The sequence below is a fragment of the Chiloscyllium plagiosum genome, unplaced genomic scaffold (genome assembly GCF_037043375.1).
Source record: "Chiloscyllium plagiosum isolate Xiang-an unplaced genomic scaffold, Cpla_swu_hap1 HiC_scaffold_23, whole genome shotgun sequence".
NCBI lineage: Eukaryota > Metazoa > Chordata > Chondrichthyes > Orectolobiformes > Hemiscylliidae > Chiloscyllium > Chiloscyllium plagiosum.
This window is the reverse complement of record NW_028270161.1, coordinates 6,518,732-6,545,084: the sequence shown is the minus strand read 5'-3', so window position 1 is coordinate 6,545,084 and position 26,353 is coordinate 6,518,732. Positions and strand designations below refer to the sequence as shown.

Here is a 26,353-nt window from a genome sequence, read left to right as displayed (position 1 = left end):
GTCAGTGCCCATACAGTCAAAATCCCACAAATAACAATGCACTAAATTAGCAGGTAACCTGAGCACTGTAAGGGTCGACCAGGACTCTCTGAGAGCTTCTGTATCTTACCAGAACATCCTGCGGCACTGTCTCTACACCTGGTGTGTGTATGGAATGAGCTGCCAGAGGAAATGGTGGATGCTGGTACAATTATTACACTTAACAGGCCACTGGATGGGTATATGAATAGGAAGGGTTTAGAGGGATATGGGCCAAGTGCTGGCAAATGGGACTAGATTGGTTAGGCTATCAGGTCAGCATGGATGGGTTGGACTGAAGGGTCTGTTTCCACGCTGTACATCTCTATGACTATGACTCTAGACAAGGCCTTCTCAACCCAAAGATGCACCATGCTGTTGGGAGGACCACTTTTAATCACATACAGATCTTTGTTGATCCTCTTCAACCTCTGACCTCTGATGCAACCAAGGGTCATGACTTTGAGGTTTGCCTTTTTTTACATCAGATTTGTTGTACTAATGGGTTCCATTGGTAATAGGGACACCCACAGTGCTGTGAGGAAGTGAATAGGTGTGTGAATAGGTGTATGAATAGGCCATTCAACCTCTCTCCAGTTTTCCCCACAATGAAGTAGAGGGAGGTCAGCATTGTAGTAATGCTACTGTTTCTTATTGCTGAGTGGGTGGGTGAGTGGAGCTGAGTCCACAAAAAGATCAGCCATGATCTTATTGAATGGCGGAGCAGACTTGAAGGGTCAGACGGCCTACTCCTGCTCCTAGTTCCTAGTTCTTAAGTTGTTAGTAATCCAGAGCCTTATGGTAACACAGGTTCACAGAAACACTGCTTCATTCCCTACTGTTGGAGACAAAATGCATGCTGTGGTTAAGTTGTTGAAGTCAATATGAGAGCCAAATGATCACCAAATGTTGAGTAGAAAGAGGAGGTGCTGGTCCTTGTTGTGTTTGTAACAAGGTCAGTCAGGTGGATCTTATAGAATATGAGTTCCCTGATTGGGGCTGTTAATCTGGTCTAATCAGGGAGTGCTGGCTGACAGATGAACAATAGGGTTTGGAGCCTGGCTTTGCCATTCCTCTCCTTTGTAAATTGCTGTTTCTCTGTATACAGCTGTTAATGTTAATTGTTTTGTAAACTGTATTATTCAATAAAATAAATAAACACAGAAGTGTCATGGGTTCTGCTCACTCTGGGAACCAGCTCTGAGCTAGCGGGGTCAGTGGCATTGACTGTGCACTGGTGACAGGATACCAGCCTTTGTGGAGTTATTTCAGTGGCGGCACGGATTGGATGTTGGCATAGCCACGTTGGTGGGCAGCACCCAGAGTGCCAACAAGGACAAAAATGACCGTCAGCAGTTCCCCTACATTCGTGACAATGGCCAGGTAATACCTGGACTCGATTGCACATCAGTAATGCTGGCCCATCCATTGGCTCAACATTCTTCATCATTGGAGATGCCCAGTTGAGGTGGTTGGACGTGCATACAATCCATTTGTCAAACACAGAGATGACAATAGAAAAGCTGCGAGCATCATTTGCAATATACAAGCTCCTGGAAGTCTTGATCACAGACAACGGGCATTCATTTACCAGCAGGGAATTTGAGTATTTCCTAAAGTTGACTTGTGAACAAATACTGATTTGTTCACAAAATGTGCAAACGGCTCAGGAGTAAATCATACACGGCCCCTCAGAACAGCCAGAAAGGCTGTCCGAACCCATGGGTTCTCCCTCTCTATTTAGCATTGAAGAAATCTCGAGTCCGAGATGGATATGACAAATGTTGCAGCCTCGAACCTTTACCACCTGAAGAAGAGGATGAATTTCTTTCAAGGCACAAGAGGCTGGCTATGGTCCGGTACACGAGTCTGAATTGGAGGAACAGGCCCTTCAGCCCACGATGTTGTGCCGACCACTGATCCTCATGTATGCACCCTCAAATTTCTGTGACCATATGCATGTCCAGGAGTCTCTTAAATGTCCCCAATGACCCTGCCTCCACAACTGCTGCTGGCAACGCATTCCATGCTCTCACAACTCTCTGTGTAAAGAACCCGCCTCTGACATCCCCTCTATACTTTTCTCCAACCAGCTTAAAACTATGACCCCTCGTGTTAGTCATTTCTGCCCTGGGAAATAGTCTCTGGCTATCAACTCTATGTTCTCCCCGTGTCCGCGTGGGTTTCCTTCTAGTGCTCCGGTTTCTTCCCACAGTCTAAAGATGTGCGGGTTAGGTGGATTGGCCATGGGATATGCAGGGTTACAGGGACAGGTTAGGTCTAGGTGGAATGATCTTTGGAGGGTCAGGGTGTGGACTTGATGGGCTGAATGGCCTGCTTTCACATTGTCGGGATTCTATTCTATGGTAGCCCTGGCTGACAGATGTAAATAGAAGTGTCAGAGGTTCAATACACTCTGAGAGCTGGCTGTGAGGGAGCTGGAACAGTGTTAATAAAGGGTGACTTAGTGATGGGACATTGGCCTCTGTGGAGTTATTTTCTTCCTCAGGCCTGCATTGAACTTCACAGTAACAATGTCAAAAGTTTGTGATCAGAAAACTTAAAGTGCTCAGTGAGACTCAGCATTGTAATTACAGATGGAGCCATGTAGCAGTATTTTAGAAAATCTACATATGACCATTAGATATAAGTCTCTGAGTCTGATGCATTGATTTTTGTAAAAAAAACTATAATTATAAAATTTGTTTTTGCTATAGTCTGAAATTTCCACCCTTTTCTAGTGAGTGATTAGTGTGATTTCTTTCATTCTGTAGTTGACCATGGTTTAGAACGACTGGTGACAGCATATCGAGAACATGGCCACAAAGCAGCTAAAATCGACCCCTTGAGTCAAGGTGTGATTGAGATGATTCCTGAGATCCAGGTTTTAACTGAAGCACTTCAGGGTCATGACCTGTTCTGCACAAAAGGTAAATAAAGGGACTTCTTGTTTGTTTTATGAAATTAGAATTAAGCATTACTCATTCTGTCTTTCTGACTGGACACAGGAGAGATTACAGAAGCATGATCTTTTATGTATCTCCCCTGAAACAGGACACAACAGTTGGTGGTGAATGGAGTACTTTACAGGACATCTGTATTCCATAATTCTTGTAAAACGTGTATGGGATTGGACACCGTACAATTGCTGAATTGCGCATTTCAAAAGGTTATGGAGCAGTTGCAGAGTGCGTCACTCAAAGAAAAATGAGAGAATTCTAAAGTTTGCACAGAATCACAGAATTGTTCTGGTATAGAAGGAGGCATTCGGCCCATCATGTCTATACTGGCTGCCTTATGATCTGTTGTCCTGCCCTTTTCCCCATTACCCTGAGTACGGTATTTCCATTTAAATAACCATTGAATGCCCTTCAATTGAACCTGCCTCCTCCCCGCCACCAGGCTTTGCATTCCAGACCCTAATTACTTGGTGTGTGAACAGTTCTTGCATCAGATTTGCTTCTTTTGCGCATTATCTTATATTTGGGCCCTTCTCCTTCTCGATGTATTTTACAAAAAGGAACAGTTTCTCCCTAACTAGTCTGTCCATCCCTGTTATGATTTTGAAAACTTCTGTCAATTCCCCCACCTCTCCAAGGAAAACAGTCACAGTCTCTCCGTCCCTGAAATCATTCTCAAACCACTGCTGCACTCTCTCCAACACATTCAGGTTAGGTTACCGACAGTATGGAAACAGACCCTGCAGCCCAGCAAGTCCACACCGACCCTCCAAAGAGCAACCCACCCAGACCCATTCTCTACCCTATATTTACACCTGACTAATGCATCGAACACTACAGGCAATTTAGCATGGCCAATTCACCTACTCTGCACATCTTTGGATTGTGGGAGGAAACCCACAGGGAGGATGTGTAAACTCCACACAGACAGTCACCCAAGGCAGGAATTGAACCCAGCTCCCTGGCGCTGTGAGGCAGCAGTGCTAACCACTGAGCCACCGTGCCACCTCAGATCCTTCCTAATGTGTGGCTCAGAACTGTGTACAATATTTCAGCTGAGGTCTAACTGGTAACCTTTCCAAATTCAGCATAACCCCTTTTTCATTCCCGCTGGCTAAGCAACGTCCTTGTTTCTAGCTCAATGTCACTATTAATAAAGCCCAGGATTCAGTATGTTTTTATTAATTGCTTGCTTTATCTGTCCTTGCCTCCTTTACTGACATATGCACATATACACCTGGGTTTCTCTGCTCCTACGCACCTTTTTGGGTATCACCCTTCATTTTAATAACATATCTCCATGTTCTTTCTGTCAAAATGTATCACCTCAGACTTCGCTCCATTGAATGTTTTAGGATTTGAATAACTTAAACTGTGCAGTCCGGAAAGATGATAATGAAGTTATTGAGAACACCTTTTAAGTGTGTATGATACAGACAAAATTAACTCCAAGTATTACTTTAGGACATGATGTTTAAATTGGCATTAAATTTTTCTCCAATTTTGGGGGAGAGGGGAATAAATGTACTTGATGTAAAGAGCAGTAGACATTTGGGATAATTTATAGATAAGGTTTTGATGTCATTGATATTACTTGGATCCTAAACTGAGGAGATTGTTTGATAAACTGAATGGCCTTTTCTCATTTTCTGTTATGTTCTTGTTCAATTTATACCCGTTCTCAGCTTCACTATCCTCAATTGCTGATGGGAGAATAGAGTAGAGGTCAGCTAAAGGGCAAACCACCCTAAACTGATACACATGAACCAATCCTACTGCTGAGCAATGATCCAAGGCAAGTATTTGAGAACCTGTCCCTTTCTTGGCCTAATAGCAGAATTTTCTTATTACACAATACCGTGTTTCAATGTTATGACATGGCAGTCGAACCCCTCTGTTAATTAAAACCAAACACCCAGAAAATTTTGCCTTATCTCGTAATCTGTTAAAATATGAGTAAGTGATAGAGAACTCCAAATTTCTACTATTTAAAGAAAAATAACAATTTATTTTCCTAACTGGGCTAGTGAACGCTAAACAAAAACTATTCATAAATCGAAGTCCCTTTTTTCTCATCTACTTACTATCTGACCCCAACTCTATAAAAATGCAGTTCCAAAAACACACTTATTAAACATTGAATTAACTTAATCTCAAGTCCACACACTCTCTGTCCTCTCTCTTCCCTTTGCTGATCTCCCTGGATCATCATCTTTCCTTTTTACTGCACGTATGTTTTACATTTGATAGAGAGTGTCTTCTAATTTCTTCGAGAGCAAGATTTTAAATGGGCAGTTCGCTCTCTGGCTGTTCAGCAGTTACTCTGCTGTTTGTGGCAGTTGCTCTGACTAATTTTCAAAATGCCTGCGCTTTTTATTCTTCCCCAACATTGTTCCCTGTTTTTGATCCGATGTTGTCAAAATAATAAATTCAAACTTGATTGGGTTTTAGTAACCTGAGCATAATTTATACTAATTGGTTAAATTCAAATTGTTGTCAAAACCACAAGCAAAACTCAGGTATCCATTTAACAGCCAATGAAAGACTCTCCTTCTCAAGCTCTTTCCCTCGCCTGTGGTCTGGGGCCCGCAGATTAAATCACCACTAGTCGCTTCTCTCTCTCTAATGGGAGAGCAGCCTCTATGGTCTGGTAAGACTATGGCCACACACACACAGGCACAGGCACAAACATACAGACAGACACACACAGGCACACACATACAGGCTCAAACATTCAGACACACACATACCGGCACACACACACACATTACATGTATCTATTTTCGAACAGCCTGTGTCCCTGCCTTTCCATTCAGGCAGCTGAGCCTGCACTTTAAGTTTACTTCAAAATTCAGAAAACACTTTCTATTTCAAAGTGAACATACATGCTTTTGACTTTGTAACAGGCACTAATGGTGTTACTCATTGGCCTGAGCCAGTCCTTTAACTCGTAACCATGCTCTAGTGCTCCAAAATGTAATCTTGTAGATGATTGATTGATGTTATAATCTATGCTACCATTGCACATGAGCACCCAGCAGCCAGTCAGAAAAGGCAAGATCCTCATCTGTTCCATCAGTTACAAGTAATTCTGTGAGCACTGAGATGGCAAACCCCACACAACTCTTGGCAACTTTTATTCTGTACTTAAATGAGACAGTCAGAGGAAGTCCCAGGGTGAATGCTATATCTGTGTTGCATTAACTGAGCCCAGCCAGCATGGACACTATAATTTGTAAACCCTGTGGTTAGAAAAATCCCTGCTCCTAATCGCTAACCAACACTCCAATCAATGCCCTTTCATGTACAGCATGGGGCAAGATCACAATTTAAATAAAAACAGAAAATGCTGGAGATACTCAGCAGGTCAGGCAACATCTGTGGAGAGATAAAGCAGGGTTTTGAATCCAGTATGGCTCTCCATTGGAACCCTCTTTCCAGCCTGATTTGCAGGGTCTGTGGTATTTTGCTGTTATTTGAATGTCACTGTATAGAACTCTGCAGTCAAGCGGCTTGATGACACTCAGGATCAGAGAATTATTAGGGGGCAGAAGGAGGCCATTCAGCACATTATGTTGGCATTGGATGAAACGTCTTGGTGCCAATCTCCTGTCTTTTCCCCACATCCCTGCACAGAATCACAGAATTGTTGAGGCTGATGTTTGAGTAATTACCATCTGGGGGAGGCACCAGAGGACGCAGACATCTGTAGGTCAGGTGCAAAAAGAAATGCACACCTTCAGGAGAGGGGCGAAGATGGAACTTCCCATCTTACCTGAAAGAAGAGAGAAACTGCAACTGAGGAAGAGAATCCTCAATGGTTTCTGTGAATGTGATTGAGGCTCTTTCTCATTTTGAAGCCTGCAGTTAGCTCAGTTGGCTGGAGAGCTGGTTTGTGATGCCAACAGCATGGTTTCAATTCCTGCACTGGCTGAGGTTACCATGAAGGACACTCCCTCTTAACCTCTCCCCTCACCTGAGGTGTGGTGACTCTCAGATTAAACCACCACCCATTGTCTCACTTTAAGAGGAGAGTGGGACTGTGGTGATTTCACTTTTTAATCCCTTTCTCTTGAGCCTGAGATGAAAATCCAACCACATGTGCCACCACCATGACTATGTGTTTCACCTTTGTGACTTGCCCTGTTCCAGGTCATCTGCTACTGAAACCCTGATTTATACTTTCATTACCTGAGGAATATCGAAGAGAGAATTGAATATGATTTAAGCTTTTATAGACATCAAGGATTTTGGGGCGAAAGCGGGAATAGGACATCGAGATAAAGATTCAGCCGTGATCATATGGAATGGTATTGGGGAAGTACTTTTGAAACACTAATTGTATTGGATGGTGGGGTTCACCTCACACTGCTTCGATATCATGTGTTCCTGGGGGTCATCATTCATTTGGTGAGAGCTTGAGTGGCCAATTTTGTCAAACACTGCACATTCAACATTAACCTTTTTCTCAACTGATAACCACACACATGAACTTTTGTGTAAAAGTGCAAGAATGAGTAATCTACCCCCTTTGTCAGCCCCCCTTTGATATCAAAGGTACTATTTCTTGAACGGCTGTTAAGCATTCTGTTGCAATGAGGAGGAGAGTTATATTCCTGCATGGCTTTCCACAGTGCAGGCAAGGATGAAATATTGCTTCCTTTTGGGATTGTCCCGTCTTTCTAACTTGCCTTTCATTCTTTGTTTTTGGAAGGAAATGACTGCAGGAAATTTAAAGAACAATATGTTTCTTTTCTATCAATTCAAACTATAAAATACTCATTGTACAGAAACTAATGAAAAAGGAACCCACGCGTGTGCAGAAATCAGCCCAAACCTTTGACTGATAGTAGTCTGATGGAAAGGAAACTGTAAAGGGTTGGAGCCCTAATCTGTCCTATTTGGTGTGAGTGTTATTCCATAGGTTAAATAAGTGGCATATGTTAACACTTTTATTTTTAAATAAGATAACAGCCATAGCAATGGATCAGTGTAACTCCACCAGATTATGAGAAAGGAAAGGACCGCTAACTGGCAGCTCCCTGGAATTATTCACTGACACTTTACAGAACCGAAGCAAATCTCACTCATTACCAAATATATCATGTATGTTGTAACCCTAGTATTGTGTTGTGTGTTGTAACCAGAATAGTCTCTATTAAGAACTGTTCATTTGTTACTCCTCTGTCTGAGGAGTTGACTCCATTTGGAATGGTGGGTTGTGGATAGACAATGACCAAATGGTATTATCGCTAGGCTATTAATGCAAAAACCCAGGTAATGTTCTGGGGACCTGGATTTGAATTCCACCCTGGAAATTATGGAATTTGAATTCATAACACTCATAATTCCAGATGTGTTATGATTTTTTAAAAAAAAATTACACGTGGGATGCAGGTATCTCTGGCAAGGCCATCATTTATTGCCCAAAGGGCAGTTGAAAGATAAACCACATTGCTGTGGGTCTAGAGTCACTTGTAGGCCAGACCAGGTAAGAATGGCAGAGAACTTCAGTAAGGTGTTCGACAAGGTTCCCCATGGGAGACTGATTAGCAAGGTTAAACCTCATGGAATACAGGGAGAAGTAGCCATTTGGATACAGAACTGGCACAAAGGTAGAAGACAGAGGGTGGTGTTGGAGGGTTGTTTTTCAGACTGGAGGCCTGTGACCAGTGGAGTGCCACAAGGATCAGTGCTGGGTCCACTGCTTTTTTGTCATTTATATAAATGATTTGGATGCGAGCTTAAGAGGTACAGTTAGTAAGTTTGCAGATGACACCCAAATTAGAGGTGCTGCATTTTGGGAAAGCAAATCAGAACAGGACTTTAATGCATAATGGTTAAGGTCCTAGGGAGTGTTGCTGAACAAAGAGACCTTGGAGTGCAGGTTAATTGCTCCTTGAAAGTGGAGTCGCAGGTAGATAGGATAGTGAAGAAGGTGTTTGGTATGCTTTCCTTTATTGGTCAGAGTATTGAGTACAGGAGTTGGGAGGTCATGTCGTGGCTGTACAGGACATTGGTTAGGCCACTGTTGGAATATTGCGTGCAATTCTGGTCTCCTTCCTATCGGAAAGATGTTGTGAAACTTGAAAGGGTTCAGAAAAGATTAACAAGGATGTTGCACGATTTGGAGGATTTGAGCTATAGGGAGAGGGTGAACAGGCTGGGACTGTTTTCCCTGTAGTGTCAGAGGCTGATGGGTGACCTTATAGAGGTTTATAAAATCATGAGGGGCATGGATACGTTAAATAAACAAAGTCTTTTCCCTGGAGTGGGGGAGTCCAGAACTAGAGGGCATAGGTTTAGGGTGAGAGGGGAAAGATATAAAAGGGTCCTAAGGGGCAACGTTTTCACGCAGAGGATGGTACGTGTATGGAATGAGCTGCCAGAGGAAGTGGTGGAGGCTGGTACAATTGTAACATTTAAGAGGCATTTGGATGGGTATATGAATAGGAAGGGTTTGGAGGGATATGGGCTGGGTGCTGGCAGGTAGGAGTAGATTGGGTCGGGATATCTGGTCGGCATGGACAAGTTGGACGGAAGGGTCTGTTTCCATGCAGTACATCTCTATTTCCTTCCAGCAACTGATTGTCATGAGATCCTTAATTCCACATCCTTTGTTGAATTCAAATTCCACCTTCTGCCTGAATCCCCAGAACATTAACTGAGTTTCTGGGTTAATAGTCTAATGATAATACCACTCGGCGGTCACCTTTCCTAACCACGACCATGAAACAGTTTGCTGATTGTGGTCTGGCCTACATTTGACTCCAGATCCACAGACTTTTAACTGCCCTCCTGGCAATTGGGGATGAATAATAAATGCTGGCTTAGCTAATTTTGCCCATGATTGAAGAATCAAAAAAGAAACCCTACCTCTGAGGTCATCTCTCAAAACATTTGCAACAGATTTTTTATTTTACATGCTCTGTGATGGCAGAGTGCTCCCATATGAATTAGATAATGCAAAAGCCATGGGTACAACTGCGATGAGAAATAAATATTCAGGAACTCTATTTCCTTGGTGTTGCAGGAATGTTAAACTTTGGGAAAGAGGAAGCCACTTTGGAGGAGGTATTGGCCTATTTGGAACAGACGTACTGCAGGCACATATCTGTTGAGATCGGCCACCTGGAGACCATGGCTGAGAGAGAATGGTTTGCTCAACGATTTGAGCAAGCAAAATGCGAAACTTTAACCCCGGAAGAGAAGAGACATTTAGTGAAGCTAATGCTGGAATCTCAGGTAACTGTTATGTTCCAACTGCACGGAGAGTGGGACCAAAGGAGTGGCTGCTACACAAATGCAAATTGAAATGAACAAGGTTAAAGAATGATTGAAGTGATCCATGCCCGTTGTGTAGTTGATTTGTTTGTGTTTTCTCAAGTCTGCCCTCACTTGCCTTGGTGCTTCCAGTTGGGAATGGGGATTGATAAAATACATTTTGTTTCTAGTTCAAAATAATTTTTAAATTGTCCTTGTAAAAATCCACAAAAGAATTGATATCTTTAATCTGAACCATGCAAGTACAGTGAAATGAAATAGTTTTTTGGAGGGTGATGGGGTCAGTCACAGGTGGAAAAGGAATGGATTTACTGGGGGCTTGGACATAACAGGTGGGAGTGAAGGTGGGATTGATTGAATCAGTGACTGCAGAAGTATTGTAGCTCACAAGATGGGCCGTTGAATGGGTTGAATACATTGAAGTGTTATAATGTACCTATTGGGGTCGGTTAGCTCAGTTAGCTGGATGGCTAGCTTACAATGCAAACTGATGCCAACAGTGTCAGTTCAATTCCCACACATAACAAAGGACTTTCCTTCTCAACCCTGTTCCTCCACACCACCATATTTTTTGATTGAGCGCCCAGTCTCCATGCCAAGTACAGTAATGCATATGTGAGTTACAGGGGGAGCATGTCCAACAGCTGAAGAGCACCCAGTGGCACCATAGTCAATCTTTCTAATCTTTTGCCATTATCATGAAGCATCCTTTTTGCAGCCTTTCTGTGTGGGGTCAGCTAATTTATGTGTTTGGCCCAAATTTGGCGTACCAGCTGCAGAATATTTTAGAAAACATTTTTGGAGTATGTCGTGATTGTGATGAGGTCAGCCAAGTGGACCTCATAGAATATGAGTTCCCTGATTGGGGCTGTTTTTTTTTAGATTACTTTACAGTGTGGAAACTGGCCCTTCGGCCCAACAAGTCCACACCGACCCGCCAAAGCGTAACTCACCCATACCCCTACATTTACCCCTTACCTAACACTACGGGCAATTTAGCATGGCCAATTCACCTGACCTGCACATCTTTGGACTGTGGGAGGAAACCGGAGCACCCGGAGGAAACCCACGCAGACACGGGGAGAACGTGCAAACTCCACACAGTTAATCTGGTCCAATCAGGGAGCCCTGGTTGACAGTTATAAACAGGAGTGTCAGGGGTCCGGTTCACTCTGAGAGCCGGCTCTGAAGGAGCTGGGTCAGTGTCAAGAACTCTCCACGGGGAAAATAAAGGGTGATGGGATACTGGCCTCTGTGGAGTTATTTCAGAGTGGACTGAGAGATGTGTTAAGCCAAGAGGTTAAACTTAGTTATTGCTGTGAAAGGATAAGGAGCTAAAACACTGTACCATTTTAAATCTCAAATGATTGTTTACAGGCCATGAACTAAATTAAAATGTTCAAATATAGAATTGATAAACGGAAATTTGCTTTAATGAGGAGATAGATTTTTAGTTCAGAAGAAGGAGGAATGGGCAGGAAGTGGAGTTGAGGCCAAGATGAGATCAGCCATAATTGTATTAAATGAGGGAGCAGAGTCGAGGGGCTGAATGGCTGAATCCTGTTCCAAGTTCTTACATACTAAACCTGACAGATCAATCAATCTTCCACATTCTTGTATGAAGATTCTTAATCAGTCGGGGAATCAAGGGTTACAGGGAAAGGGCAGGAAAGTGGACATGAGGAATGTCGGATCAGCCATGATCCTATTGGATGGTGGAGTAGACTCGGGCCAAACAGCCTACTCCTGTTATTGTCTCTTGTGGTGGTCTTGTGCATCGAAAGCTATTTAGATCCATTTCTTACACCAGGATGTTAGGACCATGCAAATCTCATGAGTGAACAGTTAGGGCTCAGCATCTTACACTGATGTTTGGAGATTTTAGCGGAGGGAGGTTTTACTTTGAAATTTTTCACATAATTATCCAGATCACTCTATTGTTAGTTGAGTTGACTCCATGATGTTACAAGTTATCTTTGATCTGTCGGAAGAACTACCCTGATGGACAGAGTCGATATTTACTTCAATGAAGAAGTTCCCTTTGCACCTTCACCAGAATGCTGTTTACCTTGTTATCCTTTGACTAATAACTTGCAAATTTATTTTGTACTCTGGTTGTGTTCTGTTTGTTTCAATAATTTAGGGGAGGCATTGGCCTTGTGATATTATCACTGGGCTGTTAATCCAGAAACACAGGAATGTTCTTGGGGCTTGGGTTCAAATCCTACCATGGTTGATGGTGAAATTTGAATTCAATAAAAATATCAGGAATTAAGAGTCTAATGACTGTGAATCCATTGCCAATTGTTGGGAAAAACCCATCTGGTTCACGAATGTACTTTGGGGAAGGATAGGTCTGGTCTACATGTGACTCCAGACCCACTGTGGCTGGGCAATTACAGATGGGCAGTAAATGCTGGCCTAGCCAGCAATGTCTCATCCCATGGATGAATTAAAAAATAATCATGTTTGCTGTGCATCTCCACGTATTGTCGTGATCTAACCAAGGGCAGATCCACTGCAGGTTTCTTTTGGTTTGCATATTTTCTCTTCAGCCGCTCATAAGAACCTGCCTTTTTCAATTTCAATCACAATATGATGAGGTGAATTAATATGCAAGGTGTTCCATCCTCCCCGGGTGCTGAAAGGAAGCTCCAGCTCACCTTCACAAAGGATCCTCCACCTGGGGATAGGCGTTGTCTCTTGACAATCTAACTCTTACTCCATCATCACCAAAAGTTTGCTTGTTCTGCTGTTGGCTATTTCTCATGGCACTGAGCATTGGGCCTTTTTAGACAGGCCTGGGGTGACTCACCACAGGGGAGGGCCGAACACCCCTCCCTAAGGTCTCAGTTGACCATCATATCCTAGTCCTGGGCGGTGAAGATCCTGTAAGTAGCCTAACTAATGACTTGTGTCTATTTATCAGGAATTCGATCGCTTCTTGGCCACTAAATTTTCCACTGTAAAACGTTATGGTGGTGAGGGCGCAGAGAGCATGATGGGATTCTTCCACGAATTGTTCCGAAATGCAGCGTTCAATGGTGTGGCTGACGTGGTACTGGGAATGCCTCACCGAGGGCGACTCAATCTTTTGACTGGGCTCCTGCAATTTCCTCCTGAGGTGAGACCATAGTTGGAAAAAAAGAATTCACAGTGATGTGACTGAAAATGTGAGAGATTGGGTTGAGAGCAAATGTTTGGGTTTGGAATCTCTAAGATCAGAATAGAATTAAACTCGCAGCAACTTTCCATTTTATAGTGCCCAAAGCACTCCACCAGTGCCTTATCAAGTAAAATTCAACACCAAAATGCATAAGGCGATATTAGAGTAGGTGAGCAAAAGCTTAGTCAAAGCAGCAAGTTTCAAGATCTAATTTAAAGATGAGAATCATAGAAATGTACAGCATGGAAACAGACCCTTCGGTCCAACCCGTCCCTGCCGACAAGATATCCCAACCCAGTCTAGTCCCACCTGCCAGCACCCGGCCCATATCCCTCCAAACCCTTCCTACTCATATACCCATCCAAATGCCTTTTAAATGTTGCAATTGTACCAGCCTCTACCACTTCCTCTGACAGCCCATTCCACACACGTACCATCCTCTGTGTGAAAATGTTGCCCCGTAGTGAGGGAATTCCAGAGTTGAGTATCTTGACATCTGAGGCACAATCACCAGAGATGGAGTGATTTAAAATCAAGGATATCCAAGGCTGAAGAACATTCCTGTCCTTTTGCGTACTTCCTGTGAATAGAGACACTTTGGAAATGATCTATATGAACCATGGATTACTGCTGAAAGATTGTCAATCTTTGGAAACCTCTGCTCCACTCCAAAATACTTTGGATGTGGATACCGTGTTGTTGAATGTATCCAAGAATGAGATTTGGATCCCAAGGGATTGAAGGATAGTGCACAAAGGAAGGATTGATGTAAGAGCTATGATCTTGTTGAATGGTAGCAGATCACCTCCTTCTGAACCTATTGCTCAGACAGACCCCCATGAAAAGTCTGTGGGCAGCTCTTAGTAAAATGAGTGTTGTTCTGGCTGAGATTCTCCAGTCAACGTACATGACCCAGAGTGAAAATCTCCATTCATTCCTGTCCTTTCTTATTGGAGAATTGAAGCCAATCAAAGCCCAATGCTGCCTAAGTTCTGTAAGTTTGGCATGGACCAACAACCAAACCTGTGACCTTGCAGCTTACATGACTCGCTGAGTCAAGGCTGGGGTTCTGTTGATGTACTTGAACCAAGTGAGTCATGAGTGGTAATGGAGATTTAGAATGCGTGTAACCTTTCCAGCTAATAGCATTTGTCAAAATGAGTTTTTTTGTTGTTTTTTTTTTGTATACGGAACATAAGGATAGGATGTGTTTTTACAAAATAAAATCACTCTAAGTAATAAGTGTTTCTTCAACAAGATTGAAGATTTGAAGAAGTTGTGTAATAGCAGCTGTCTCATCAATTTCAATGGTACACATGTCTGAATTGTGATAGATGGCAAGACTGAGAAATATAGGGCAAGCAGGTTCCTGTCGATTTTAAAATTATTACATTTTTATTGCCACAAACAAGTACAGTCCTTAACATTAATAGCTGTATCGTTTGGTGTTCTACAGTCATCGCAAGCCTGTTGTAAGTTTATTTTGTCTTTTGTGTGTGGCTCGGAACGGATGTCAGGCTGTAACTACACAAGGCCTGAACTATGTTTTAAAACTGATGCATTTACATTTGTTTACTGGTGCTTTGATTTCAGTTCTGTTAGAAGCGCACCCTAGTTAATTAACAAAAAGAGGAGTTTGTATAATTTTTACCAGATCCTCCTCTGTGTGAAAAGATTGCTCCTTAGATTCCTTCTAAATCTTTCCCCTCTCACCTTAAACTGATGTCCTCTAGTTTTGAACTCCCCTACCCCTGAGAAAAGACTTTGGCTATTCATCTTATCTATGCCTCTCATGTTTTTATAAACCTCTATAATAATGTTAAGAAACACGAGTATATGAAACAACAATCAATAATGAGATTATTGGCATGGTGGCTCAGTGGTTAGCACTGCTGCCTCACAGTGCTAGGGACCCAGGTTCGGTTCCACCCTTGGGTGACTGTATGTTTGCACATTCTCCCTGTACCTGCATAGGTTTCCTTCGGGTGCTCCGATTTCCTCCTACAGACCAAAGGTGGATTGGCTATGGGAAATTGCCCATGGGGTCCAGAGCTGTCCAGGCTTGGTGAATTAGTCATTGGAGATGCAGGGTTACAGGGATGGAGTGGGTCTGGCTGGAATTACTGATCAGAGGGTCGGTGTGCACTCAATGGGCTGATTGGCCTGCTTCCAGACTGTGAGAATTCTATAATTTTCTGGAGAATAATTGCTCATTCCCTGGCACTGTGCTGGGAGCTTGAGAGTTGCGTGTAATGGAAGGACCATCTCTGACACCGCTGTCCTTAGAGCAGTTGGATGTCATTACTTGACATTGCCGCCTTTGACAATTTACTTATTGCCAGTTCAGAGGTGACCCATGTGATGTGGGTTATTATTGTTAGTTGGACACCTCTACATGCAATATACTTTAAAATTTGGCTGCTTTTCAGTTGCCAAGTGCCAGTTATGTTGTCGAGTGCTGTGACAATCTCTCTTTTTCATTTTCCTTATAGTTGATGTTCCGCAAAATGCGTGGATTGAGCGAATTCCCTGAAAACTCCCTGGCCACTGGAGATGTCTTGTCTCATCTTACCTCCTCAGTGGACCTGGACTTTGGCTGCGACCACCCACTACATGTCACCATGCTCCCTAACCCTTCCCACCTGGAGGCTGTGAACCCAGTCGCTATTGGGAAGACCCGTGGGAGACAGCAGTCTCGCCAGGATGGGGATTACTCAGCAAGTGGCTCTGCACAGCCAGGAGACAAAGCCATTTGTGTGCAGGTCAGGAATGTGTGTGTGTTCTTTATCTACACAAACGTGCATACACAATACAGAAGAACCTCGATTATCCAGCATTTGATTATCCGAATATCGGATTATTCAGCAAGATCGCAAGGTCCCGATGCTTGGCTAAACTATGTTATCTGACATTTGATTAAGCGGACAAAATACTGCCCGCCTGTGTCCTTCAGATAATCGAAGTTCCTCTGTAAACTGTCAGCCCGTGCTGTATTTTTGTTTTTGATTACTTTTTCATTCGTTCACTGGAACATGCTGTGCAGAAGGAAAAGTTCTTTCTCTTAAATTACACAAAAAGCACTAATGGTTTTGTGTATCAGCCAATAACAACATAAAAAGCACCAAACCCTTCTGGATGATGGTGTAACGTAGTGCCCATAATAGGCCAATGTAATAGTCCCTGTACGGTAACAAAGCCCCACAGACAGATCTGTATCCAATACTTTTTATCAGTGCTCTTTTGTTTGCAGGGCCATATTGGCCAGGACGCTGAGGAAAGTCCCATGCTGCTGTTTACATTGTTATATGAACTTTTCCGACTTGAATAGATGTGCAGTGTTCAATATTTCCTTTGAAAGATTGTGAAACAATACATTATCACAGAATCATGAAGCACAGAAGGTGCCCTTTGGCCCATTGAGTCGGTGCTGACCTATCCACACTAATTCCACTTTCCCACACTAGGCCCATAGCCTGGAATGTCATGACGTTCCAAGTGCTCAGCCAAGTTCACTTTAAAGGTCATGAAGTTTCCCACTTCAACTACCCTCACAGGCAGTGCATTCCAGGCTCCCACCATCCAGTGGGTGAAAATATATTTCCTCAAATCCCCTCCAAACCTCCTGCCTTTCAGCTTTTAAAACTATGCCTCCTTTTTATTGATCCTTCAGCTAAGGGGAGCAGCTGCTTTCTGTTCTCCCTGTCCATGCCCCTCATAATCTTGAATGTCTCTGCCAGGTATCCTTTCACCCCTCTCTGCTCCAAAGAAAACAACCCAAGTTTATCCAGCCTCTCTCCATCGGTGAAATGTTCCATCTCAGGCAACATTCTGGAGAATGTGCTACAGTGCAGTAACATCCTCCCTATTGTGTGCTAACCAGAACTGCACATGGTTCTCCAGCTGTGGCCTAACCTACCTTTGTTTTGTACAGCTCCAATACAACTTCCTGTGATAACCCCTGGAAGGTTCATGGGAAAATCATTAATTTATCTCCCGTGGAGCTCAGGGAGTATGAACTCCCCAGGTGATAGGCAACGGCCTTCCCAAATGGAAACTCTTGGAGAGTCAGAGAGCTGTACAACACAAAAACACACCTCTTGGTCTGCACCAACCCGTCTACACCAACCAGACATCCCGATCTGATCTAGTCCCGTCTTCTAGTACTTGGCGCCAATCCCTCCAAATCCTTCCTATTCATGTATCCATCCACATGCCTATTCAATGCTGTTATTATACCAGCCTCCATCACTTCCTGTGGCAGCTCGTTCCATACACCCACCACCCTCTACGTGAAAAAGTCCTCGCTTTTCCAAATACGCGTAAATCCTGTCTCTTGGAATCACCTCCAATGACCTACGCACACTGATATCAGGCTCACTGGCCTGTAGTTCCCTGGCTTTTCCTTACAGCCTTTCTTAAATAATGGCACCACATTAGAAACCCTCCAGTCTTCCTTCACTGGGCCTTTTATAAAGCAGAGCCAGGGATGGATGAGTCAGCAGTATTGTCTATCCCAGGTTGGGACTAGCCTGTGTATGCCACGATTAGTGGTTCTATTTTGGTGTTCAACAATGAATGATGCTCCTTTCCAGGCCGGCTTCCTCAGTTATTAAACCTCCCCCTTAAACCTAAACATTACAAATATTGTACAAACATTCCCAGCTCACCAGTTCAGAGATCATCCAGAAATCACCCAAAACTATGTTTCGTTCTTTTCTTTAAAATTCTGAAACATTGATGCTCCGAGGCTAAATAAGGCACGTGGGTTACCTCTGGAGGAGTTTTGAAAGTGACAAGGCTTTTCTCTCCCCTTGCCCTTCCACACTCCTCCTCATTACAGGTGCACGGAGATGCTTCTTTCCCAGGACAAGGTATTGTTGCTGAAACCTTCACTCTCTCGAATCTCCCTCACTACCGAGTTGGTGGCAGCATTCACCTGATTGTCAATAATCAGTTAGGCTACACCACACCCACCGAGAGAGCCAAATCCTCACTCTACAACAGTGATATAGGTAAGCTGTTATACCTCACTGGGGTAACCATACCTTGTTCTGCTCAGAGTCATCACAAATATTAAACATTGTTTTAAAACGAGGAGCTGCAGATTTTCCAATTTCCCTATTTCTCAATTTCCTTACCTTTGACTCTTGGGTTGATAGAAAACACAGAGCAGGTACTTAACGAGAACCACAAATAAATCGATTCTAGCTTCGGATCAACAGTTATGAACTCTCTCACGTAATTGTGTAATTCAAAGCTTTAACCCCTTTTATAAACTCCTGCTCTGTGCACTTACAGACACAAAAAAAAGGGTGTTATAGATGGAGAGAAAGACTGGGAAGACAGTTCGGGGGTCCCTATCCAGAGGATTTGCTGATATGATCCTTCTATGATCAGTACGCTCTTCCTGATCTTCCTTCTGCAGGAACTTTCACTTGTTTGCAGGAGGTACAGGATGACTGGTTCACAATGATAAAGCTCCCTAATTTGTCAATTACAAGTCACAACTTACTGCAACTGATGAGGGGAAATAAAACTGGCTACCTTCAAGCTTGATAAAAGAAACAAAAGCAGCTTCTGCCCAACCATTCACATGACCAAGATGTTCAGCTGCCTAGGAGCCAAGCACATTGGCATGCAGAAGGCTCTGTCATCGAGAACTAGTCCTGAGTCCTCAAACCAATCAGTTGCCAGCCAAAGCCCCATTCACAAACAGACCTCTCCCCGTCTCCAACTTGTCTGAACCAGCACCTGTTAAGCAACACTTGTAATGAGTGTTAGGTAACTTTCTATAGAATCATAGAATCCCTACCGTGTGGAAACAGGTCATTTGGCCTATCAAGTCCACACTTACCCTCCAAAGAGCATCCCATCCAAACCCAGGCCCCTATCCTTTCCCTGTAACCCTACATTTCCCTCAGCTAACCCACCTAGCCTGCACATGCCTAGACACTACGGGCAATTTAGCTTGGTTAGTTCACCCTAACCTGCAAACCTTTGGACTGTGTGATGAAAACGGAGCACCTGGAGGAAGCCCACACTGACACGGAGAGAATGTGCAAACTCCACGCAGACAGTCACCTCAGGAAAAGTGCAAAAAGCCTTGGTTTTAAACCAGCCCGTTTTCCCATTTCAGTCCACATTCAAAAATTACAGAAATACATTCTTGTGATGCTGGTCAGCACCAAAAGTAGCAAGCCGTTCAGATTTAACCCAGGGGCCAAAATGGCGAGTGTATTGCTTTAAGTGAAGGCCTGCTGCTGACCATATGCAGAGACATGTCTACAGCTGGGTCAGGACAGCTGGGTCAGGTGATGGATAATGTTCACAAGCCTGAGCCTCCAAAAGGAACTTCTCTGCCTTGGTACCTTGATATAGAATGTGAGAATCAAAATGGAATAACTCGCTAAAGTATCCCTGACCTCAGGGTGTCCCAGGTTTACTTTGCAGCCAATGAAATGCAGTCACTATTGTCAGGTAAGAAAACCAGCCACCATTTTGTGCACAGCAAACTCCCACAGACAGAAATCTGATAAAGATTGGGGCCCCTATGTTTTGTAATGTTAGCTTGAGAGTTAACTATCGGGCAAAACACTGGCATAGAATCCACTTTTAATCAGGTGTAGGAACCCTTGCATTCTTAGACAGCCAACCTTGGGAGTTTTCTCAATGAGACTGAGAAAGTAAAGCTGGTTTTTGTGGATGGAATTGGACAGGACGGGGCAGGTCGACTGATCGCCACACCACAGTTCAAAATGAAGGTTGCATTGTCCATCTAGAAAGCACCATCTTTCTGTCAACTGCTGCTTGGTTTGCAAACCATGTGTTTTTATTTCTGTGAATTCCAGGTAAGATGGTTCATTGTGCTGTGATTCACGTGAATGGTGACGACGCAGAAGAAGTAATACGAGCCACAAGACTGGCTGTTGACTATCAGCGACGTTTCCGAAAGGACGTGATCATAGACTTGCTCTGCTACAGGCAGTGGGGCCACAATGAACTTGATGACCCCACCTTCACAAACCCCACCATGTACAAAATTATCAGGTGCGGTGACGGGAGAAACCATGTTTATTAGTGAGCTCTTGAATACCGGTCCATAACCAATGAAGTATCAATGGGGATTCATGTATCAAAACTGAAATAAATGTAAGGTGGCACAGTGGCTCAGTGGTTAGCACTGCTGCCTCACAATGCCAGGTACCTGGGTTTGATTCCACTCTCGGGCGACTGTCCATGTGGAATTTGTACATTCTCACTGTGTCTGTGTGGGTTTCCTCTTACAGTCCAAAGATGTGCAGGTTAGGTGGATTGACCATGCTAAATTGTCCCATAGTGCCCAGGGATGTGTAGGCTGGGGTGGGGGGGGGGGGGGGGGGGTTAACAGGGATAGTATGGGTCTGGATAGGATGCTCTTCAGAAGGTCAGTGTGGATTAAATGGACTGAATGGCCTGCTTCCACACAGTAGGAGTTCTATGATGTCAGGTCACGATGAATATTTCTGGAAAAGACAAAAGAAGGGGTGCATGTAGAATGTTGAAACTTTATTGCTGGAACAGCACAGCAGGTCAGGCAGCATCCAGGGAACAGGAGACTCGACGTTTCGGGCACAGGCCCTTCTTGAAGAAGGGCCTGTGCCCGAAACGTCGAGTCTCCTGTTCCCTAGATGCTGCCTGACCTGCTGTGCTGTTCCAGCAATAAAGTTTCAACTTTGATCTCCAGCATCTGCAGACCTCACTTTCTCCTCGTGCATGTAGAATGAGCTGGCAAGGAAAGATCAGTCTCCTAGCCTTAGTTCTGCTCTGTTTTGACGAGTATTTGCTAGAATATGATTTTTACACATACAGTTTTAAAATAATCTATCCATGATAACAGCAAATTTGAAACTGAACAAATGTTCCTGAATTGAAATAATTTAGACAATTCAAAGGGAAAAGAAATCCTTGAACAATTCTCATGATGATATACATCCTCCAGTGTGTTGCTCAGCAGAGTCATGTGATATTTTTCCCTTTCATATAACTTGCTGTTTTACATTCTAATTAGCATTTGTGTTTTGTCTGCTCTGGAGAAAGGCTCAAATAGAAATGGTTTGGAGGAGCCGGTGTTGGATTGGGGTGTACAATGTTGAAAAATCACACAACACCAGGTTATCATCCAACAGGTATATTTGGAAGCATTAGCTTTCAGAGCGCTGCTCCTTCATCAGGTGGTTGTGGAATATAAAATCGTAAGACACAAGATTTATAGCAAAGGTTTACAGTGTGATGCAATTGAAATGAGATATTGATATATATTAATATATTGATATATATACTGAAATATATCTTTTCAGTTGCATCACGCTGTAAACCTTTGCTATAAATTCTGTGTCTTACGATCTTATATTCCACAACCACCTGATGAAGGAGCAGCGCTCCAAAAGCTAGTGCTTCAAAATAAACCTGTTGAACTATAAACTGGTGTTGTGTGATTTTTAACTTTGTATGATAGGAATTACTCGTTGGAACAAATTGGTTACCCCCATATTTCCCTAATGCAGGTGTAAAGAGGCTGTCTGATGCTTTCCAGTCTTCTTTCTAATCTTTCTGTCAGTGTTGTTGATGTAGGGGACGGGGAGGTGGGAGGGATGGAGACAAGGGTGGGGGAGGGGAGGCGAGAGAGAAACAACCTCCACCTGCTCTGCACTGCTATGGTTGGCCACAACACTAATTTTGATCTCTTGGAATAAGGGCATTTGGACTACAGAGGTTACCTGTTAGGAAAGGATATATGCCTTCGACCCAGAAAGTAACTAATGCAAGGGGAAATGGTGATATCACGGTGCGTTGTTGGATTAGCAAGCCAGATGACCAAGCTAATGTTCTAGTTCAAATCCCATCATGGCTGCAGTTTGGAATTTTAAATTCATTTAATGAGCCTGGAACTGAAAGGTAATCATGAAATTTGTCATCGATTGCTGTAAAAAAACTTCATTTGGTGCATTAATATTCTTTAAGCTGCCCTTACCAAGCAATGTGGTTGATGGTTACCTGCCCCTCAGCTCAAGGACAGGTAGCGATGGCTAGCTTTGCCAGAAATGCAACATCCCAAGAAAGAATTAAAAACAAAGGAATAAATGGTGGGACTGGAGGAGGTGTAATTGATGGGCAGAGGATCAGCTATCCATATTAATGGGAACACATTATGATCCAAAATGAGCCTAAAGACTGTAAAATGCTGAATGAAAGGTCAGATGTTATCTGTCAAAACTTCCCTTGAATTCTGGGATGGCACAGTGGCTCAGTGGTTAGCACTGCTGCCTCATAGCGCCAGGGAACTGAGTTCGATTCCTGCCTTGGGTGCCTGTCTGAGTGGAGTTTGCACATTCTCCCTGTGTCTGTGTGGGTTTCCTCCCACAATCCAAAGATGTGCAGCTCAGGTGAATTGGCCATGCTAAATTGCCCATAGTGTTAGGTACATTAGTCACGGGTAAACATAGGGTAGGGGAATGGGTCTGGGTGGGTTACTCTTCGGAGGGTCGGTATGGACTTGTTGGGCCAAAGGGCCTGTTTCCATACTGTAGGGAATCTAATAATTGGAATCAAGTGGAAAGCTGATGACAGTGCAGTCAGTTTCAGAGTAGAGATGGCAGAATAGTATGATGGGTGACTGGAAGCTCCATGTCCCACATGCAGACTGGACAGAGCTGTTCAGTAAAGCAGTCACCCAATTTGTACTTGGTCTCCAGTGAAGAGGAAACCACATTGTGAGCACAGACATTGAGAAACCCATCACCAAGCCTCCAAGTGAAATGACTGAACAACACATCCAGAGTTGTATTTGTTTGGTCTAGAGTACACCCATTGTCTGACCATTGGGAAATCCCCACTAATGCAACCCAGTGAAGCTGGAGGTTGTGCAAGGCAAGACTCTTCCGAAACACATTAAAAGGAAACTGGCAACAAACAGGTAAGGGTGTGTCTCCAGTCTCAGAAGCACAGCTAATATCAGGAAAAATCTGTGGCTGTGATTTGTTTAGCTCTAATCCCCACTGTGCAGCACAAATCAGTGGCGTAACCATTCTATCAATGTGATGGCTATTTCTATTCGTACTCCTTTTCCTCACAGTGGTCTTCTCCCAGAAGGTTCTGACTGTTTGGAATTCCTTGCCACAGAGAGCTGTTGAGGGAAAGAGTCCTTGTGTATATTTAAGGCTGAGATAGATTCTTGATCAGTAAGGGAATTCAGGGTTACAGGGAAAGGGCAGGAAAGTGGACGTGAAGAACATTGGATCAGCCAGGATCCTACTGAATGGCAGAACAGGCTTGATGGGTTGAAGGGCCTACTCCTGTTCCTCTTTCATACGGTGTCTGACTTTATTTTCCCTTCTGGTTTCCACAGATCCCGTAAAAGTATTCCAGACTTGTATGCAGAGCAGTTAGTAGCAGATGGCCTCTTGACTGAGCAGGAGGTTTCCAGCATTAAAACTTCTTATTATGCTAAACTAAATGACCATTTAACAAACACGGCTTCATTTTCACCGCCGGCTCCAAATCTGCAGGCTCACTGGAGTGGCTTGGTGGAACCTTCACTCAGGGTCAGTACGTGGGACACTGGAATGCCCATTGACCTGCTCAAGTATGTGGGTGCCAAGTCTGTGGAGATTCCAAAGGAAATAACCATGCATGGTCATCTGGTGAAAACACACATACAGGTAAGTTTCAGAAACAGAAGAAATAGAGCACCTCGGCTATTGAAGTGTGTACTGATTCAACTATTCAATTGCCCCCTAAGATCCCTTGAAAACTACAACACTGTGTGTTCAATATAACGATCACCAGTCATTTTTATCAGAATGAAATTTGTTTTGCTTGAAGCACAACTTAATTAAGCAGTTTACACATACTGTATTTCAGTATATTGATCCTGTTCAAGTAGATTTCAGCTGATTCTTGCCTCTGTTCTGACACTGGATTGTTACAAGCTGTTATTGGGAAAATGGACTGATTCTCCACACAGCACTGCAGTACAAACTCGCTATAAAATTCTGTAAATTCCATGAGCTTGCCATTCTAAGTTTGGATTTATGGTAGCTCTGCAATAATACAATTTTTTTTTCTACACTCTTAGGATGAAACATCAGATTTTCAGTTTTTATACTTCAAATTTCCTCACATGTATAACTTGCTTACCATTATAAACATTTCCCATTTTTAACATGGAAAATTTTTAACTAAATCAAAGTCTCCCTTTTTTAGTAAGTATTTAGAAATATTTAATATTTTTTTCTTCTGTAACTTAATACCTCAAGTTATTTTTGAACAGCAATAGAGAATGAGCAGAGAGAATATCTCCCCCTTTGGATTCCTTAACCAAGACTGCACACAGTTATCCAGATTGGGGATTGTTCAACTCTTTATACAATAAGCTCCCTTTTTAAAAAAAAGTTATCCTTTTTGGTCATTGGAATCTCATCGCTCATTTAAAAGAGAGAAGAGAATTTTAACTTTAATCATTCTCAATAATTACTTACTTTGTTGATGACGATTTCATCTGCACCATTTGATACTTCCAGACTTGATGTTTTCCTGACCAGCACCCTGTTCTAATTGGTGCTTTACTCAAACCTCTGCTTCCTGTATCTCAACTCATTCCAAATGTTGTTCACGCTGTGCTCACTGACCTCCACTAATTTGCCATCAGACCATGCCTCAATTCTCAAATCTTTATCCTAATTTTAAAACTGTACTATGACCTCACTCCTCCCCAATCAATGCAACATCCCTCGAGCTCGACCAACTCTCCAAAATTCTGCACCCCTACAATTCTGGCGTTTTGAAAACATCTTGACTTTAATTGCATCTGTCTTGGTAGCCATCAGTGTTCCCCCGATCTTATTTTATGCTGTGCACAGCTCCACAGACTGGGTGTGAGGCAGCGGATGCTACATGCAGTGGTCAATGAGTTGGCATGCCAACTGGAGTGCACGGCACCCCCCAGTGGCTGTGTGGTAGGCAGCCATGTTTTTAGCTGTCTTGGTCCTTTTTTATTATTATCTCTGGAAGTCCATTCTGAGATCTCTCTCTTTCTTTCTTTAAAATGGCGAACCAAAAGGATGGAGTAGACATCAGTGTCAAAAAATGTTCGCAGGTGGAATCTCCTGGGGGCTGAAAATGTGTTGCTGGAAAAGCGCAGCAGGTCAGGCAGCATCCAAGGAACAGGAGAATCGACGTTTCGGGCATAAGCCCTTCTTCAGGGCTTCTTCCTTGAAGAAGCTCTCTTCCTCCCTCTACAAGGATTTCAGTGAGTCCCTCTCTCACTGCACACCCCAGGTCATCTCCTCTCCTTGAAGAATCTCCTGGGGGGCCTGAACAAGGTGGGCTATGGCCAGCTGCCTGGTAGAAAGGTGTGAGATATCCAGTGAGGCTCTGTCTTGATGTAGGGAACAACTCGCTGCATCTTTTATGCTTTTGTTGAACAGTGAGGTGGGTTCCTCATGAGCAAGTTGCCAAATAAGGGGGGGATTATAACTTGTTAATTGTCTAAGTAGTAGGTTGCCAAACCTGGGCTGATGAAGTAACCTACAAACCTGATCATTCCTCTTGATGTTTAGGCTCGACTGCAGAAACTGGAAGAGGGCGCAAAGCTGGACTGGTCCACGGCAGAGTCACTGGCTATTGGAACTTTACTGTGTCAAGGTAAAAACTTTTAAAATATTCCGTCATGGGGCATGAGCATGAGCATCCATGGCAAAGCCAGCATTTATTGCCCATCACTAACTGCCCTTGAAGGTAGTGACTTGCGCTGCTGCTTCAGAGGACAGTTAGGAATAAACCACAGTGCTGTGGGTTACACTGGGGTTAGGGCAACAGAATTTCATCCTTGAAGGAAATTAGATTGATTTAAGAGTTTATAGTTTTGTAGTCCATTGCTTTCAAATTT

The 26,353-nt window shown here is 43.4% G+C and overlaps 1 protein-coding gene across 5 annotated transcripts in view; it reads left to right on the top strand.

Moving 5' to 3' along the window:
- Window positions 1–26,353, top strand: part of dhtkd1 (dehydrogenase E1 and transketolase domain containing 1) — a 72,593-nt gene that overhangs the window by 3,328 nt on the left and 42,912 nt on the right. For 4 of the 5 annotated variants that reach the window (XM_043714152.2, XM_043714151.2, XM_043714149.2 and 1 more), the window contains exons 2-9: window positions 2,793–2,948; window positions 10,012–10,223; window positions 13,192–13,386; window positions 15,921–16,190; window positions 18,269–18,440; window positions 20,277–20,475; window positions 23,813–24,125; window positions 26,025–26,109. In XM_043714152.2, the coding sequence (XP_043570087.2) occupies window positions 2,793–2,948; window positions 10,012–10,223; window positions 13,192–13,386; window positions 15,921–16,190; window positions 18,269–18,440; window positions 20,277–20,475; window positions 23,813–24,125; window positions 26,025–26,109 (1,602 nt within the window). Of the gene's footprint in view, window positions 1–2,792; window positions 2,949–4,663; window positions 4,774–10,011; window positions 10,224–13,191; window positions 13,387–15,920; window positions 16,191–18,268; window positions 18,441–20,276; window positions 20,476–23,812; window positions 24,126–26,024; window positions 26,110–26,353 lie in introns of those variants that run through there. The other variant, XM_087999340.1, reaches the window with a different exon arrangement.